Below are 18,366 nucleotides of genomic sequence, written 5' to 3'. Positions count from 1 at the left end.
AAAGGTACCTAGTTCCGTTCGCATTAACATAGTGGGGGCAGTGCACTACAAGCCACAGAAAAGGATAAAAAGGATTCATTTCAGGATAGTGTGCCACAATTTGCACTTTTAAAAGAAAGAAAATTACTGCAAATACCAATAATTAAATAAGTATCATTGGTCTGATTTTCACAAGCAAGGAAATCCAAAATCAGGGACAGAATTCTGCTGTAGGGAGGAGGAGCGGGGGCGGGTCTCTGATAAGCATGTGATTTTAGCACCGAATCTTGGAGGTGCTGGATCTCTGAACTGAACTCAAGAGATACAGTTAGCTTTAGAAGGAAAAAACACAAGCTAGTTCAAATCCACAGCAAAGAGCATGAAACTTGAGAATGACAAGAGTAAAGTCTGGTTTTCCATGTGGAATTTAATAATTTGCTTGTATGCAAAACACTTGTCAAAGTGCCTCACTCAGAATAAAACACCCAAAAGCTCTAAATTTGTGAATGTATTTCGATTGTGAATGTAATCCAGCTGTCAAGTTGTAAAAAATGCCTGGAAACACAGAATAGTGTGTTTCAGATAAGGAGAACGTACTAAAAATTATTCAATGTGATAAAGTTACATATTCATAGAAGAGCCCAGTCCTATGAAGGACTGAGAGCCCTCACCTCCCATCGACTTCAAAGGAATTGGAGGGCACTCAGCACCTCCTAGGACAGTGGTTCTCAAACTTTTGTACTGGTGACTCCTTTTACATAGCAAGCCTCTGTGTGTGACCTTCCTTTTAAATGAAAAACACTTCTTTACATATTTATCATCATTATAACTGCTGGAGGCAAAGCAGGGTTTGGAGTGGAGGCTGACAGCTCGCAACCCCCTATGTAATAACCTCGTGACCCCCTGAGGGGTCCCGACCCCCAGTTTGAGAACTCCAGTCCTAGGAGGTACTCAGCACACCAGAAAATCTGCCCCCGAGCGTTCATTTTCTAATCAGAGGTGGGAATTTTAATACCGCTTTGAATCTAAGTTAGTTATAAAATGCTGCACTTTTTTTTTTAGATTTAAGCTCCTAAGGCCCAGATTTTTAAAGCTATGCTGTGCTCAGCATCGCAACGCCTGATTTAGGAGCCCAAATGGTATGTAGGGGTCTAAATCCCATTGGCAGTCGATGGAATTTAGACTAAGCCCTGGTCTTCACTACACAGTTAGGTTGATGTAAGGCAGCTAATGGCGGCCTATGTTAGTGTATACACTACAGCCTTGTTCCTGCCGATGTAAGTGCCCTACTACACCAACGTAACTCCACGTCCACGAGAGGCATGGGGCTTATGTTGACATAGTCAGGGCAACGCAGTGTCCACATAGACACTGCATGACTTACATGGGCTGTTAGCTTCATTCTTGTTAATTTCATGGCTCCATACTGGAGCCATAAAATTGACAAGTTTAGTCCTCCCTGTTCCCAGTCAGGCTGCTACCTGGGCTCCCCGCTCAGTGCTGGGCTGCTCCCGGGGTCCTGGCTCCACACTGGGAGCCTGGATGCACCAAGGCTCCTGGCTTCCCACTAATATAGGCTGACTTAAGTTTTTAGTGTAGACATGCCCTAAGTGCCTAAAATCCCTTCTGAAAATTAGTTGTTGCAATGCTGAGTGCAGCAACACCTAAAGAGCTTTAAAAATCTGGGCCAAAGTGACTTGGTGAAATCCCATTTTTAAAAGTGACTTAGGCCTTGCAATGCCTAAATACCTTTAAAAAGCCAGGCCCATACGTCAAGCAGGCAGCTTTCTTAAGCTATTCAGGCCTGAAAAAGTCCCCCTTTGACAGTTATTTATTAGTATATAGAAATCTAATAAAGAAATAGAAAATTAAGCCTATGAACCACTTTTTGGAAGGAGGTGGAGGAAATGTTTCACACTAATGAACTATGCATAAAATTATCTAAGAAATCCCCAGGCAGAACAAGCCATTTCAAGGAGCACAGTAGAAATCTGATTGGCCTGCAATTGTGTGTCTCAGCTGGGACATTGTACTTAGAACCTGCGTCTGCAAACATGATTATATTCCTCTGTTCTTAATGAGGGGTGTGTGTGTCTACATGGCAATGTCAGCCCAGGGTTTGAACTCAGGTTCAAGCCTAACTCCCCTTCTGTCTATGCACAAATTGCACCAACCCAGAGTTCAGATCCCACAGGGATGGATGGACTGAGCCTGAGTCAAGACACCTCCACTGGATTCGTGTTCTGGGACGCTGCCAAAAGTATTGCGCAATTGCACAGATTGACTTTATTTGTCCTCTGGACAGTGAAGTTTGGTGGACAGTCAAGTTTTTCCCCACACTACACCACGAACAATGGGCTAGAGAGGCCACCTTTTTGGAGGGCGCTACGAAGTCTGGGACATGGGGGATTGGACCTTGGCCAGCATAATGCAGCGTAGACACTGGAGCCCCAGGTTGGGACCCAGAGTTCAACAATTCTTAACCTGGGGTACAAATGAATGTAGATGCTCAAGCCCTAGGTTAACAAACCCAGGGTCTGCTAGCTCAAGTTCTACTAACCCTGGGCTTACATTGCAGCATAGCCATACTCCTAGTGGCCTGTTCCGTTTGAGACTAGGCTGGTGTGGTATTGATGCATCAGAACCCAGCTTTCAAATTCCAGTATGCTGTCGTCAGCAAAAACAGACCAACCGCAAGGCAGAGACACAGCAATATGCATCCAACTGTACTCAAAGAAGCCCAGTCGCTGTGCGCTTTTTAATGTCCTGAAACCCATCTCAGATGCCTGAATGTTATCAAGACTGCAGCCCATCAAACCTTTCCCAAGAGTAACACGCGTACCAAACCAACCAACAAACAAACAAACACTTTTAAGTAAATGTAATGTTTGAGCCTTCCAATGTTGAATATGTCCATGTGATTTAGTTAGGGCTAACAAATAGTAATTACACCCGACACAGCCCTACGGACAGACTAGCATTTAACTCTGAACAGTATTTGAGTTTATCCAATTTAGCCTTACTTGCATTTTAAAAATATAATTAGTAAATGTTGAATAAATATTTTAAAACCCTAATTAATGGAAGCAACAAAAAGCAGCTAGGGAAAGTCATTGATTTGTTATATCAATCTGCCATTTGTCAAATGTTACAAGTATAAACTCTCTTTAGGGCAGGGAATTCCTATTTATTTTTTGTTAAATGGATGTCTAGTACCCACCAAAATAGGCCCTTTGTCCCCCACTGGGACTTCTGGATGCTACTGCAATACAAAGAATAAACCTGCCTTTTGCACTAAGGCATGACCTGAGATTTGTCCAGGTCACAGGAAACATTTTGATTGTTTGTAGGTATCCCCCTTTTTGTGCCTCAGAGTGGTTGAGAAGACATATTAAATCAGTTTCTCAAACTTTTGTCTGCTCTCTGCCTAGTCTCTGTGCTTCCTCTATTCTCCCACCAATGGCAAAAGTCAATTTTCTGTGTGTCAAAAACATTCTCACCCCCTGCTCAGGCCGGTGTACCCCAGGGGAAGGAGCCAGACCCATGTTAAGGCACTTTAATGTCTCTGGGTCTGGCCAGGCATGAATCCCCCTAGTGCAGGAATTGAGGAGGCTAGCCACAGGCTGTCTTTGAGGATCTCCTTGCAAATCCTGGCATAAGGGTGTGCCAAAACAGGGCATAACAAGGCAGGCAGGTGTGGGCTATGCAGGGCAGAAGCAGCTCTGCTGCCCATAGGCAGACAACGACAGGCTGCTGAGGGCTGCCTAAGTTACTGGCCAGGTTCACTCTGGCCCCCCAAGCAGCCCAGAATTGGAAGGGCTGAAAATGTGGCTGTAAGTCAGCTTATCCTCCCCCGATTCTCCTAGTTCTGTGCTGTGTCTTAGGGCTTGTCTTCACTACGGGCTAAATCAGCGCTGCAACATCGATTTAGTGGGTCTGGCGAAGACACGATAAGTCGATGGGAGAGTGCTCTCCTGTTGACTTAATTAATCTATGTCAATTGGAGGTGGACGCTATGTTGACAGGAGAGCATCTCCCACTGACATAGCGTGGTATATACACCGCATTAAGTCGATGTAAGTTATGTCCATGTAAGTTATGTAACTTACGTAATTTAACTAGTGTAACTTACATCGACTTACAGCATTAGTGTAGACAAGGCCTTAGAGAGACAGCACAGACTCTCACCTAGCATATTTAATCCTCTCTCTACATTTCAGTGTCTGCACTGTTACAGGGAGGTAGTGTGCTTTTGTACCTCAGCAATGATTTAGTTCAAGGGGACTCTGTACAAGTGCAACTATCTGCCTGCATAAATCTCACTGCAGAGTCCGAATGGGTTCATGGAGCTCACCAGAACAGTAAGATTAATCAGATTGGGTTTCTTTCTCCTCGTGATGGGGACATGGAATGGGTGAATTAACAAAAGGCTCAACTTGCTACGTGCCACATAGGGATCTGCCAAAGAAACATGTGAACTGATTTGGTGAAGTAAGCTGCCTTTCCCATGAGAAATCAGCATGACCTGGTGGTCAGACTAATAAGTGACTCACTTGATAACTAAGCACCTTTTGAAATCTACGGATCATGAACTCTTCATTGGTTTATGGCAAGAACAGAATGGTTCAGAGTAGCAAACATTTTTTCACCATAGTCAACCAGATAAGCAGGCTCTTTATTTTCAGGAACACTAAGCTTTATTTATTTATTTCATATATAAGTGTTTTACTCAGAAGCAGTAACATGGCAAATTTATCTAAGTAGTCATGAAGATATTTTGGTAAAATTATCCTGCAAAATATACTGTTTTAGTGGCATGTCAAAAGATGTTTTAAAACTCTTTAAAAAGTTCAGATACAATGTTAAAAATGGTATTTTATAGGTTTGATCATATCCTTTATTAACAGTAGAAAAGGAAAAACTAAGTCATGACATGTTGCCAATAATCCGAACAGAAATAACCTCAGAAGAAATGCATTTTTTGCTGTTAACACAAAACTGTAAACTGGAGTTGTGTGTGGTCTTTCATATTAATTGTTCAGTAATAAATACTGTCTTGACAGACTACATGAGTAAAAATTAATTCCCTTAACGTCCAGTTTTTAGCAGCTGCTGAATGTTCAGTGATGCACAAGGCACACCTCTATGGGTTCTCTACATTTTTATTGACATATAAAAATCTGTTCAACACTCTAAAACTTTATCTGCATAGTAAGAATTTCTTCCACTATTATTTACAGAAAGGGCTTTTAGTGCAAAAACAGGAAATGACGTACTAGCCCCAGCATTTCTAGCACGTCTCTCACACAGTTTCATTAAACATCAGTCAGGATCACTGAACTACATCTTCGGCCGCCAGCCATTAATGAACTGCAGTATTTTCTTAACCTGCAATTTGCTTAGCTTAAAGTCCTCAGAAAGGATCTCTTCTGTAAGCTGAACGAGTAAATTGCCATCAATCTTCTCTGTAACAAAGAATGATATGACATCTTCTGATAAACCAATAAACCTCAGAGATTTAGATACTTCTTCTATTGAGAGCCCAGAAAGGTCTGTAGGTGGTAGCCAGGGAGAGCCATCGCCACAAGACCTTGGTGCTAACTGAAGGTGAAGGGGAGACGAAAATGGGTAAGAAACAGAGAAAACGTTCTGCATGCCCTTTTTAACAGGATATTGATCTTCTGAGAGGTCTGGTGAACCAGTCTGAGATTCTTCCTCTGCACCGTCTATTTTCAGAGGCAGAGGACAAGTGTCTAGAACTGGCTTCTCATCGTTCGATTTTGGCGCACGAGGAGGTAAGGCAGGGCACGAATGACTCTGCTTTGCATTGCTGACTGCCAGATTTTTCTCATCAGTGCATTCTAAAGAGTAGCTTGCTGACTTTGGACAACTGGAGATGGTGTTGCTGAACTCTGTTGTGGCCAACTGCGTGTACCCAGCAGGGAGTTCACACCCATCAAAGTCGAAAGTAAAAGAGGCTGGACAGTTTCTCTTTGGTGTGCCTGGAGTCTTCTGTCTTGGATAACTGTAACTCCTGCTTGGATCCAGCAGAAAATCGTTCCTGTTTAAGCCTTCGGCAGCTCCAGAAAAATGGTTTGGCCAGGACAACCTAGAAGGCAGAGCTTCAGCTGAGGGGCTTCCAAAAGGCATCTTGCTGTCAGGCTCTTTTGATTCGGTTTGCATCATGTTGCAAGGGTAGCAAGAAACAGGGGCACTCTCAGGTGGATTTGTCGTGTCACCTTCTGTGATGCTGCTTAAAAAACAAAGCAAAAAGATAGTTAATATGAAGAATTGTTAGTGTTTAAGCAATGTTGATATTTAACCATATAAATCAGGAGATCATAGAATATAGAATCATAGAATATCAGGGTTGGAAGGGACCTCGGGAAGTCATCTAGTCCAACCCCCTGATCAAAGCAGGACCAATCCCCAACTAAATCATCCCAGCCAGAGCTTTGTCATGCCTGACCTTAAAAACCTCTAAGGAAGGAGAGTCCACCACCTCCCTAGGTAACCCATTCCAGTGCTTCACCACCCTCCTAGTGAAAAAGTTTTTCCTAACATCCAACCTAAACCTCCTCCACTGCAACTTGAGACATTTACTCCTTGTTCTGTCATCAGGTACCACTGAGAACAGTCTAGATCCATCCTCTTTGGAACCCCCTTCCAGGTAGTTGAAAGCAGCTATCAAATCCCCCCTCATTCTTGTCTTCTGCAGACTAAACAATCCCAGTTCCCTCAGCCTCTCCTCATAAGTCATGTGCTCCAGCCCCCTAATCATTTTTGTTGCCCTCTGCTGGACTCTTTCCAATTTTTCCACATCCTTCTTGTAGTGTGGGGCCCAAAACTGGACACAGTACTCCAGATGAGGCCTCACTAATGTCGAATAGAAGGGAATGATCACGTCCCTCGATCTGCTGGCAATGCCCCTACTTATACAGCCCAAAATGCCGTTAGCCTTCTTGGCAACAAGGGCACACTGTTGACTCATATCTAGCTTCTCGTCCACTGTAACCCCAGGTCCTTTTCTGCAGAACTGCTGCCTAGCCGTTCGGTTCCTAGTCTGTAGCAGTGCATGGGATTCTTCCGTCCTAAGTGCAGGATTCTGCACTTGTCCTTGTTGAACCGCATCAGATTTCTTTTGGCCCAATCCTCTAATTTGTCTAGGTCCCTCTGTATCCTATCTACCACTCCTCCCAGTTTAGTGTCATCTGCAAACTTGCTGAGGGTGCAATCCATGCCATCCTTCAGATCATTGAACAAAACCGGCCCCAGGACCGACCCTTGGCGCACTCCACTTGATACCGGCTGCCAACTAGACATGGAGCTTGGCTAGCTCAGCTGGTAGAGCATCAGACTTTTAATCTGAGGGTCCAGGGTTCAAGTTCCTCGTCAGGCAGAGGGAACCTGTCCCACAAAAACTTCAGAATCCATCTGGGGGGAGGGATAGCTCAGTGGTTTGAGCATTAGCCCGCTAAACCCAGGGTTGAGAGTTCAATCCTTGAGGGGGCCATTTAGGGGTCTGGGGATTGGTCCTGCTTTGAGCAGAGGGGTGGACTAGATGACCTCCTGAGGTCCCTTCCAACCCTGATATTCTATGGAGTCATTGAGCCTGACAATCTAGCCAGCTTTCTGTCCACTCATCCAGCCCATACTACTTTAACTTGCTGGCAAGAATACTGTGGAAGACTGTATCAAAAGCTTTGCTAAAGTAAAGGAATAACACGTCCACTGCTTTCCCCTCATCCACAGAGCCAGTTATCGTGTCATAGAAGACAATTAGGTTAGTCAGGCATGACTTGCCCTTGGTGAATCCATGCTGACTGTTCCTGATCACTTTCCTCTCCTCTAAGTGCTTCAGAATTGATTCCTTGAGGACCTGCTCCATGATTTTTCCAGGGACTGAGGTGAGGCTGACTGGCCTGTAGTTCCCCAGATCCTCCTCCTTCCCTTTTTTAAAGCTGGGCGTTACATTAGCCATAAGATGGGTAGTGCAGAAAGTAAGAACCAAGCCAGAAGAGCTTTTAACATTTGAAAAAGCTTACCTACGTTTATTATTAACATTGTTAATCTTTGTGCACATCTGCACTTCTTGGCACTAGCCTGAATGAGAGATGCTGAAGTACCCAAGGATATCATTAGAAAGACTGTTGGCCTGGTTCTTCCAGCTCAAGTGAAAGGAGGAAACACCAGAAGACTCAAAAGAAACTACATACTATTTCTCAAATATCATCCATTCCCCCATGAACTCCAATCTAGCTTCTTATACCAAGCACCATGGTATCGAAGCACTTCTACAACCTTACATACATATGTAGCATCTTCTACTACTGTATTTTATTACTAACAGTAAATATTGCTATTTACTAATGGCCTCAATCAGAACAGGAATCCCATTGTACTGGGCAAATAATCCAAGCCTTGAAAGGTTTAAAATCTAAAATTACTACAATGCTCTGTCAGACAGGATCAGTGCTTAATTTATGCCAGGGCTTGCCAGGGATGAGCTCCGGCACCTCTAGGCTTGGCAGTTCATAGCACCAGCACCTCAGTGCTTGCCATGTCAGTTATGAAAGAAAAACAATTGCTTGAGTCCTGTCACCTAATTGCTTGAGCCCCGGCACCTCTTTCATTACAAATTAAGCACTGGACAGGATCCATGAAAGTCACTTCTGTGAGAAGTACACAACCAACCATACTTATACAACATAATACAGATCAAGTAAAACAATAGCAATAATAAAAGTTTGCTGCTATGTATAACCCATTTAAATTTGCAAGTAAGTTAGCTATGACGCCAACTGCCTCTTCTTTTCAAGGGCACTTTAGGAAGGATAGTCCTAATTAGTAAATTAAGCTCAGGATCAGATAATTTATATCCAAGAGTGCTGGAGGGATTTAAGAATTAAGGAGTAAAGTTGCCTACTAAACTTTGTAATCTCCTATTAAAATCAGGTATATGATAGAAGACAGGAGAGTAGTAAATGTTTTAGCTATTTTTTTTTTTATTTTTTTTTTAAGTGCTTGGGGTAATCCTAGGAGTGACAGACCAGTAAACCTTCCTTCAGTAGTAGGGAAACTGGAAAAGTTAAAATGAACAGAATTATTTACAAAATACCTACATGTATAGCAGAGACAAACAAGCTCAGAGGTGGGAAAAGTCATTTGAATTTTTCATACACTTAACTAGGCTTGGAACGACTGGGTTTTTAATCAGAAAATGTGAGTAAATGTCCATTTCACCATACACACACATACACACGAAAAAATATTTCCACCAATAATAAGCATTTTTCTTTAACTATCCATCGATTTTGATACTTGAGAACTTAGAGGTTTATTTAAGCATATTTACTTTATATATTTTAACATGTAATGTTGACAATTTGTGTTTTAATGGTTATAAATAAGGCCCTACTTGAATTGTGGGATGATCTTCAATCATGGCTGAATTGTAGAGAAGACATGGAAAATAGTGGAAAAGTGATAATGGACCTTTATTAATAGCTGTAATTTGGAAAAGCCAAGAAAATTTAAGAAAAATTTGCTGGAACGATATAACATTCCAGTACTATGTTATGCCTGCTAATTTTTTTTTTTGATAACCAGACATTTTGCTGCAACTATATTACATTCATTCAAAAATAAAAGAGTGAAGACAAAGTCTTAACACAATTGCTGTAGAAATCGAGTCCAGTCACTTCAGCTTTTTACATTTTACAGGCATTGAATGTTAGGGCAGTACTAACTGCACACTCAAAATGTACACAAAGTTGTGGTCTGTGCAAAGTAAGATAATTAAATAAAAATGGTGGTAGAAGCCTAATATTTCAGGAATTGCAACTTCCACAATATTGCGAATGACGTAGGGACTTAGTATAAACCTCTACCTCTGTGCATCCCACCATCTACTGTCATTGAATAATTATTGTGTGACACCCCTCCCCCTAATCATTTCCTTCAACTGTGAAAATTTAAGTTGATTAAAACTGAAAAAAATGCTTAAAAATAATCAGTATTATCTGCTGAAATTATAAAAAAATAAAAATTGAATTCTGCCGAGCCTACATTTAACTTAGGGCTTGGCTACACTTGCAAGGTAGAGCGCATTAAAGCATCCCCAGGCGCCCTAACTCATGACGCGTCCACACCGGCAAGGCATGTAGAGCGCCCGGACTCCGCGGCTGGAGTGCTCCTGGTAATCCACCTCCACGAGAAGCAATCTTTCTAGGTGACCATGCCTCCACGCGCCAGGCGATCCCCAGTATCGAGCAATGGTGAGGTGCTGGACCTCATCAGTGTTTGGGGAGAGGAAGCTGCGTTCCAGCCGTAGGAATTACGATACCTTCGGGCACATATCAAGGGCCATGATGGACAGGGGCCATGACCGGGATGAGGTGCAATGTCGGGTTAAAGTGAAGGAGCTGTGGAATGCCTATCGCAAACCGTGCGAGGCAAACAGCTGTTCCGGTGCTTCCCCCACGACCTGCCATTTCTACAAAGAGCTGGACACGATACTTGGGGGTGACCCCACCTCCACTCCGAAGACCACCATGGACACTTCAGAGCCCAGTTCAACAAGGCAGGAGGAGGAGGAGGAAAGCGGGAGCGAGGGTGCTGAGGAGGAGGGAGACAGCCCGGCATCCCTAGATGCATGCAGCCAGGAGCTGTTTTCAAGCCAGGAGGAAGGTAGCCAGTCGCAGCAGAAGGTGCTTGGGGCAGGACAAACACCAGAGGAGATGCCCGGTAAGCAGCTTTTATTTTGGGAAGGAAGTTGTTTGGTGTGGGCTCTTGGGGCGAGGAGGGTTAGGGCTGCATGCATGCCTAGATGCGGAATAGGGTGTTGATGTGCCCTCTCACATTGTGGTAATTGGCCTCAGTGATCTCTTCCAAGGTCTCATGCAGAAACTGGGCAATCCACTTGCGCAGGTTCCTTGGCAGAGCTACTGTGCTCCTTGTCCCAGTAAGGCTAACATGTCTGCGCCACTGTGCCGTGAGGGGCGGGGAGACCGTTGCTGCACACAGGCAAGCTGCATATGGGCCAGGGCAGAAGCTGCATTGTAGTAGAAGCCCCTCCCTTGCTTCCCAGATCACCCTCAGCAGAGAGATATCTTCCAGGACGAACTCCTGTGGAAAATGTGGGGACAGTGTTCAGTATAGGGGCCCCTGCAGCTGTTGGCTCTCCCCAAGGCACAGAACCCCACAGGACAGTACGGCCGTGAAACAATCAGTCCCCCTTGCCCCCGTGCTTACTCACCATTTTGGGGCTCCTGTGGGTTATGTGCGCTTGCTTTGGGACGGGCAATTTCTGCTATTGTGTACACTGTGCTTGTCTTTAAGTACAGCCAAATCATTGCTCTGTCTGGCATGAACAATGCTGCCTCTGTTAAGTGTTGCATTTTGGCTTTACAGATGCAACCTTGAAATCCCAGCCGTCCTTGTTATCAACGTCCGAAAGACTCCAAAGAATCAGGAAGCGGACGAGAAAAAGCAAAGAAGACATGCTGCATGAAGTCATGCAACAGTCCCTTAATGAAAATCAAAAAGTGCAGGAGTGGCGGGAGAGTGAAAGGAGGGTCCGCCAGCAGAATGCAGATCGCCGGCACCAAAGCACGGAGCGGCTGCTAAGCATAATGGAGTACCAAGCAGACTCAATACAAGCGCTTGTAGCAATGCAGGCGGAGCACTTCCGCACCCGCCTCGCTCCCCCTGTCTCAAAACTCTCTCTTGTGCCCCATGTCACCGCCAACCCACTTTCCCCCACATCTGGGTTCTTATCACCACCAGCTGCCTCCAACACCTGTAGCTTCACCACCCAGCCCTGCAAACTACGACCCTTACCCACTGCACTCAACCCCCATCACCCTGCATTTTAGCCAGCCTGAAGTGCAGCATTCATTGCACGGCACTCCAGACAGGAAGCTGAGTATGATAACAGGACATACACAAATCTGTGATTGTCCCGTTCCCCACCGCCCTCCCTCATCCCACACAGCAGATGTGTCATGCCCTTTCCGTTTCCCAAGCAGTTGTGTTTCTTTTCAATAAATGAATTTTTTGGCTTTGAAAACATTCTTTATTATTGCATTAAAGGGTTGTGTAGGGTTTCATGAGCCACGGCATTAAAGGGTAAGCAGGGTCTCCAAGGATTACAATAGACATTTTGACTTCCCCTACGGTGATCTTCTGGTCTGGGAAGAAAGCCCGGCTTACAGCTTCCTGAACAGGCCATGCGTCATGCACTTTTCCAGACCAGCCTGCATTAATGTCAATGAAATGCCCATGGTGATCCACAAGCGCCTGGAGAACCATAGCGAAATACCCCTTCTGATTAACGTACTTGGAGGCTAGGTGGGCTGGTGCCAGAATTGGAATATGCGTCCCATCTATCGCCCCTCCGCAGTTAAGGAAACCCATTTGTGCAAAGCCAGCCACAATGTCATGCATGTTACCCAGAGTCACGGTTCTTCTGAGCAGGATGCGATTAATGGCCCTGCAAACTTGCATCAACACGATTCCAACCAGTCGACTTTCAAACTCCAAACTGGTTAGTGACTGATCGGTAGCTGTCTGGAGTTGTCAGCTTCCAGATTGCAATAGCCACCTGCTTCTCCACCGGCAGGGCAGCTCTCAATCTCGTGTCCTTGCACCGCAGGGTGGGGGCGAGCTCATCACACAGTCCCATTAAAGTGGCTTTTCTCATCTGAAAGTTCTGCAGCCACTGCTCATCATCCCAGACTTGCATGACGATGTGATCCCATCACTCAGTGCTTGTTTCCCAAGCCCAAAAGCGGCGTTCCATGGTGGTGAGCATGTCTGTGAATGCCACAAGCATCTCGTGTCGTATGCGTTACGCGAGTCGACATCATCCTCAGACTCCTCACTGTCAGTTTGTAGCTTAAGGAGTAACTCGACTGCAATTCGTGACATGCTGGCGAGACCCATCAGCATATTCCTCAGCAGTTCGGGATCCATTCCCACAGATCGAAAGGGAAGACAGAGCGCGCAGTACAAAAAATGTTGAAAGATGGCGCCAAATGTGGACGGAAGCACAGGGATTGCTGGGATGCGAAGCGATGCATCATGGGGCATTGGGACAGAACCCAGAATGTCCCGCAGCTTCCCTCCCCCTTCCCACAAGCCACAGTGCCAGAATGGGAAGAGGTGCTCTGTGGGATAGCTGCCCATAATGCACCACTCCCAATGCCAGAGCAAGTGCTGCAAATGTGGCCACGCCAGTGCGCTTGCAGCTGTCAGTGTGAACACACTGCAGCACTTTCCCTGCTGTGGTCTCCGAGGGCTGGTTTAACTCACAGCGCTCTACATCTGCAAGTGTAGCCATGCCCTTAGGCTGTGTCTACACTGCAAGCTAGGGGTGTGATTCCCCTGCTCATGTACAGACTCGCCCTAACTCTCATCGAGCTAGTGCAAGCATAAATAGCAACGTAGCCGCGGTAGCGAGGGTAGTGGCAGCCGAGGCACGGCCGAGTACATACCCATTGGTCTCAGCTTGATGAGAGCTAGCACGAGTATGTATACACAGGCAGGGGAATTCTGTGTAGACAAACCTTAACAACCCAACAATGGATAACTCAGGAAAGATACTTGGGCATCTCTGTGTGACAGCTCAATGGAAACCTCTGCTCAGTGTGCAGCAGTGGTCAAAAAGAAAAAAGAAAAGTTAGTCTGTATAAGGAATGAGATGGAAAACAGTGCAAATACTATGGTATTCTATAATGACACTGTGTGCTAAGACAGAGTGCTGAGAGGGGCTGCAGAGAGCCAGCTGTGCTCACTGATTCAGAACCATGCCACCCCAGCACACGTTATAGCTGAACAGGGGCAGCCCTAACTTACACCAGTGGGGGATCAGACATAGCGGAGCTCCTCCCCAACGCATCTCCTCCCTCTCCCTATTCTGCCTCCGACACCCTTCACCACCCTTCTCTGTGTACTACGCATAAGGGGGAGGCAGCTAGTGTATGTGGCAGGTTTATGACAGAAGAGAGCACCCCTGCACATGAAGGTCATTCTCCATTGTTCATCTCCTACTACTTTACGGGCATTTGGTGCCACTTAGGGCAGGTCTTCACTACAGGGGGGGGTTGATTTAAGATACGCAAATTCAGCTACGCGAATAGCGTAGCTGAATTCGACGTATCGCAGCCGACTTACCCCGCTGTAAGGACGGTGGCAAAATCGACCTCTGCGGCTTCCCGTCGACGGCGCTTACTCCCACCTCCGCTGGTGGAGTAAGAGCGTCGATTCGGGGATCGATTGTCACGTCCCGACGAGACGCGATAATTCGATCCCCGAGAGGTCGATTTCTACCCGCCGGTTCAGGCGGGTAGTGTAGACCTAGCCTTAGGCTGCGCAAAGTGGCCTTGGCAGACTAGAGAATCCAGCTCGAGGCCCGTCTAGTTTACGAGGGTAATTGGTAAGAGAGGACATCATGGGGTGTACAAAATGAACAGGACAGAGAAAATAAATTGGTTGTTCCTGTTTATCTTCTGCCACAATACAAGAACAAGGAACTATTTAATGACATCTTTTAAAAAATGTAAACAATAAAGATCAATACAAGGAAATACTTTTGAAGATGTTTATTGACACCCCCTCCCATTCGCCAGAAACAACCCTACTGGAACTCAGTGCCACAGGACTTAAAGGAGGCAGGGATCTAGTAGGGCTTAGGAAGAGATCACTAGACGTTTATATGAACAGTGAGAACATTCAGTTACGTTGAACAGGTACATAAACCTTCATGCTTAAAGGCATATGCTGACCTCTAACAAGGGAAGTCTAGGAAACCAGCTTTCCCAATAGGCAGGCAATTCCATAATCTGCCTACTACATGCTTCCCAACAGTAGGACCGCCCCACTGGTCTGAGTTAGCATGGTAATTCCAACATAAATTAGCTTCATAGTTTACTACCTGCATCTAAGGAGTCCGGTGGCACCTTAAAGACTAACAGATTTATTTGGGTATAAGCTTTCGTGGGTAAAAAACCCACTTCAGAAGGGTTTGGCAATAAACCCAATTCAGAAGTGGGTTTTTTACCCATGAAAGCTTATGCCCAAATAAATCTGTTAGTCTTTAAGGTGTCACTGGACTCCTTGTTGTTTTTGTAGATACAGACTAACACGGCTACCCCCGATACTTGATACCTGCATCTAAATAAATATAACTTTAATACAAATGTTTAAGAGCAATGTACAAAGCATGGGTGATGACAAACATGTTGCTAGGATATTTAATAAGATTTTGCACAGAGTTAAGGTTGCACATACAAGCTAACTTTAGTATTTTTGGGCTTGCATGTTTACCCCCCGGTGTTAACATTCTCTTCATAGATTGTTTTAAATTAAGTGTTATACAGAATTGTATATGATTTCCCTTGAAATTTAGGATAGATTTTCTATCTTGTACTCTGCACACCTATGGTAATATATGCAAGTATTAAGTAATACTTTTCATGTATAATTAAATTAATTGCTTATGTGAGTTTGCTTTGTTTTGAGTATTTTAAAAAAGAGCACTTCACCAAGTTAACCCCTAACAGGAAGCAGTGACACCAACATGCATCATATGTTAACAGAAAACTTTTAAAAAAACATTCATCGGGCTAGTTTCAGAATAGTTAAAAATGTAAAAATTCATAGACAAACAGTATTTCCCTATAGAGGGAAATATTTGGATTTCATAGCTCAAATACATACATGTTGTGCAATCCTGAAGAATAGTAAGACAGCGTAGGGCTAGGAGAACGAGTCTGTTGCCGTGCTGGTTTGATTGTGCGAGGAGGAATGGAAGGACTGGTGGACGAGGGCTTTGAACTTCGTGGTGGAACAGGTGGAGCATTGAGGAGCCTGCATTCCTCTCTTACCTATATTAGAAAAGAACATTTAGCAAATAGCTTGAGAACCCAAGTAACAACAGTCTCCACCAGATGGAACCTGTCAGTTCAGGTTTCTACCTTGGAAGGAAATAATAAAAAGAAAGGAGAAGAAAATGCTAGTGGTAAACAATACTTTATCGCCAAATATATGTCTGTCTTAAGTACCCGCTAGAGGAGACAAAAGCTTACAAAAAGTTTGCAACCAGGAGGTCTTATTACTGGCAAAGTAAAGTTACTAGTGTATGTTTTTATGTACTTTTATTTCACTAGTTTTACATCTGTTCATTCAAAAGAATGAAGATTGGAATTGTTTAAAGGAAACTTTAAGCGGTGTAGAAGGTTACACTGACCATTTCAGGTACTGTATGTATTGTAGGGGAACGAGCCATTTGAAAAAATCTGTTTGCCAATGCAGTTTAGTTAGTTGTAGTGATCCCGCCTAAGATAGAAAGTGACAGTATCTAAATAGGTTTCAATGCTTCATGACAGTTTAGAATTAGTACTGAAAAAGCCACCACACGTTGGGCTAATTCCCACCTTCTATCACTCAGATACACTTCTGCTAATGTATGCCATACGTACCACAGGATACATTTGATAACACTGGTCTACAATTTTTGAGAAGTCGTCTGCTTCAGAGATAAAATGTGCTATTTATTATGTATTTTGATGAGCTGAATTCAAATATGACAATTAAAACAACTGATTGGCTACTGTTTCTAAGATATTTAAGTTTTTACATTTTATGTCTATGTATATTGTGTAGATAGTAGAGTTTTAATCATAAATTGTAAACCTAGGTCTTTTCATGTGTTTATGGTTGCTTTACATGATAATATTTCACCTGTCCTGTTTATGTAACACTTTAAAAATCAGCAAAAGGGTTATATAAATAAAATTTATTATGAAACAAAAGGCAAAAAACTATTATGTACATAGTTTAGTCCTATTCAGTGTCTACTCGGCGGTTCTTGGCTTGTCTCTTGTATTCATTAAATGGAGCATCTCTTGTCACTGTCCAGCAATAGTCTGCAAGCATTGATGGGCTCCATTTGCCCTGATAGCGTTTCTCCATTGTTGCAATGTCCTGGTGAAATCGCTCGCCGTGCTCGTCGCTCACTGCTCCGCAGTTCGGTGGAAAAAAATCTAGATGAGAGTGCAAAAAAATGTATCTTTAGTGACATGTTGCAACCAAGGCTTTTGTATGCCTTGAGGAGGTTTTCCACCAACAACCTGTAGTTGTCTGCCTTGTTGTTTCCGAGAAAATTTATTGCCACTAACTGGAAGGCTTTCCATGCCGTCTTTTCCTTGCCACGCAGTGCATGGTCAAATGCATCATCTCGAAGAAGTTCACGAATCTGAGAACCAACAAAGACACCTTCCTTTATCTTAGCTTCACTTAACCTGGGAAATTTTCCACGGAGGTACTTGAAAGCTGCTTGTGTTTTGTCAATGACCTTGACAAAGTTCATCAGACCCAGCTTGATGTGTAAGGGTGGTAACAAAATCTTCCTTGATTCAACAAGTGGTGGATGCTGAACACTTTTCCTCCCAGGCTCTAATGACTGTCGGAGTGGCCAATCTTTCTTGATGTAGTGGGAATCTCTTGCACGATTATCCCATTCGCAGAGAAAACAGCAGTACTTTGTGTAGCCAGTCTGCAGACCAAGCAAGAGAGCAACAACCTTCAAATCGCCACAAAGCTGCCACTGATGTTGGTCATAGTTTATGCACCTCAAAAGTTGTTTCATGTTGTCATAGGTTTCCTTCATATGGACTGCATGACCAACTGGAATTGATGGCAAAACATTGCCATTATGCAGTAAAACAGCTTTAAGACTCGTCTTCGATGAATCAATGAACAGTCTCCACTCATCTGGATCGTGAACGATGTTGAGGGCTGCCATCACACCATCGATGTTGTTGCAGGCTACAAGTTCACCTTCCATGAAGAAGAATGGGACAAGATCCTTTTGACGGTCACGGAACATGGAAACCCTAACATCACCTGCCAGGAGATTCCACTGCTGTAGTCTGGAGCCCAACAGCTCTGCCTTACTCTTGGGTAGTTCCAAATCCCTGACAAGGTCATTCAGTTCACCTTGTGATATGAGGTGTGGTTCAGAGGAGAAGGATGGGAGAAAATGTGGGTCCTGTGACATTGATGGTTCAGGACCAGAAGTTTCATCCTCTTCCTCATCTGACTCAAGTGAGAATGATTCTGGTGTATCAGGAACCGGCAGTCCTTCTCCGTGGGATACTGGGCGTATAGCTGATGGAATGTTTGGATAATGCACAGTCCACTTTTTCTTCTTTGACACACCTTTCCCAACTGGAGGCACCATGCAGAAGTAACAATTGCTGGTATGATCTGTTGGCTCTCTCCAAATCATTGGCACTGCAAAAAGGCATAGATTTCCTTTTCCTGTTCAACCACTGGCGAAGATTTGTTGCACAAGTGTTGCAGCATATGTGTGGGGCCCACCTC

At 44.3% G+C, this 18,366-nt stretch overlaps 1 protein-coding gene and 1 non-coding gene across 3 annotated transcripts in view; one reads left to right on the top strand and one right to left on the bottom strand.

The window, feature by feature from the left end:
* Window positions 1-5,319: 5,319 nt before the first annotated feature.
* The window catches only part of GAREM1 (GRB2 associated regulator of MAPK1 subtype 1), a 141,537-nt gene continuing 128,490 nt past the window's right edge, over window positions 5,320-18,366 (bottom strand). The window contains exons 5-6 of one of the 2 annotated variants that reach the window (XM_065399323.1): window positions 15,700-15,866; window positions 5,320-6,232 (exon numbers count right to left, since the gene is read on the bottom strand). In XM_065399323.1, the coding sequence (XP_065255395.1) occupies window positions 5,320-6,232; window positions 15,700-15,866 (1,080 nt within the window). The remainder of the gene's footprint in view (window positions 6,233-15,699; window positions 15,867-18,366) is intronic. The other variant, XM_065399324.1, reaches the window with a different exon arrangement.
* On the top strand, window positions 7,306-7,378 carry TRNAK-UUU (transfer RNA lysine (anticodon UUU)). The gene has a single exon. It is a non-coding gene; the product is annotated as a tRNA-Lys (tRNA).

Source organism: Emys orbicularis, chromosome 2 (assembly GCF_028017835.1).
Source record: "Emys orbicularis isolate rEmyOrb1 chromosome 2, rEmyOrb1.hap1, whole genome shotgun sequence".
Lineage (NCBI taxonomy): Eukaryota > Metazoa > Chordata > Testudines > Emydidae > Emys > Emys orbicularis.
This window is presented reverse-complemented; position numbering and strand designations above follow the sequence as displayed.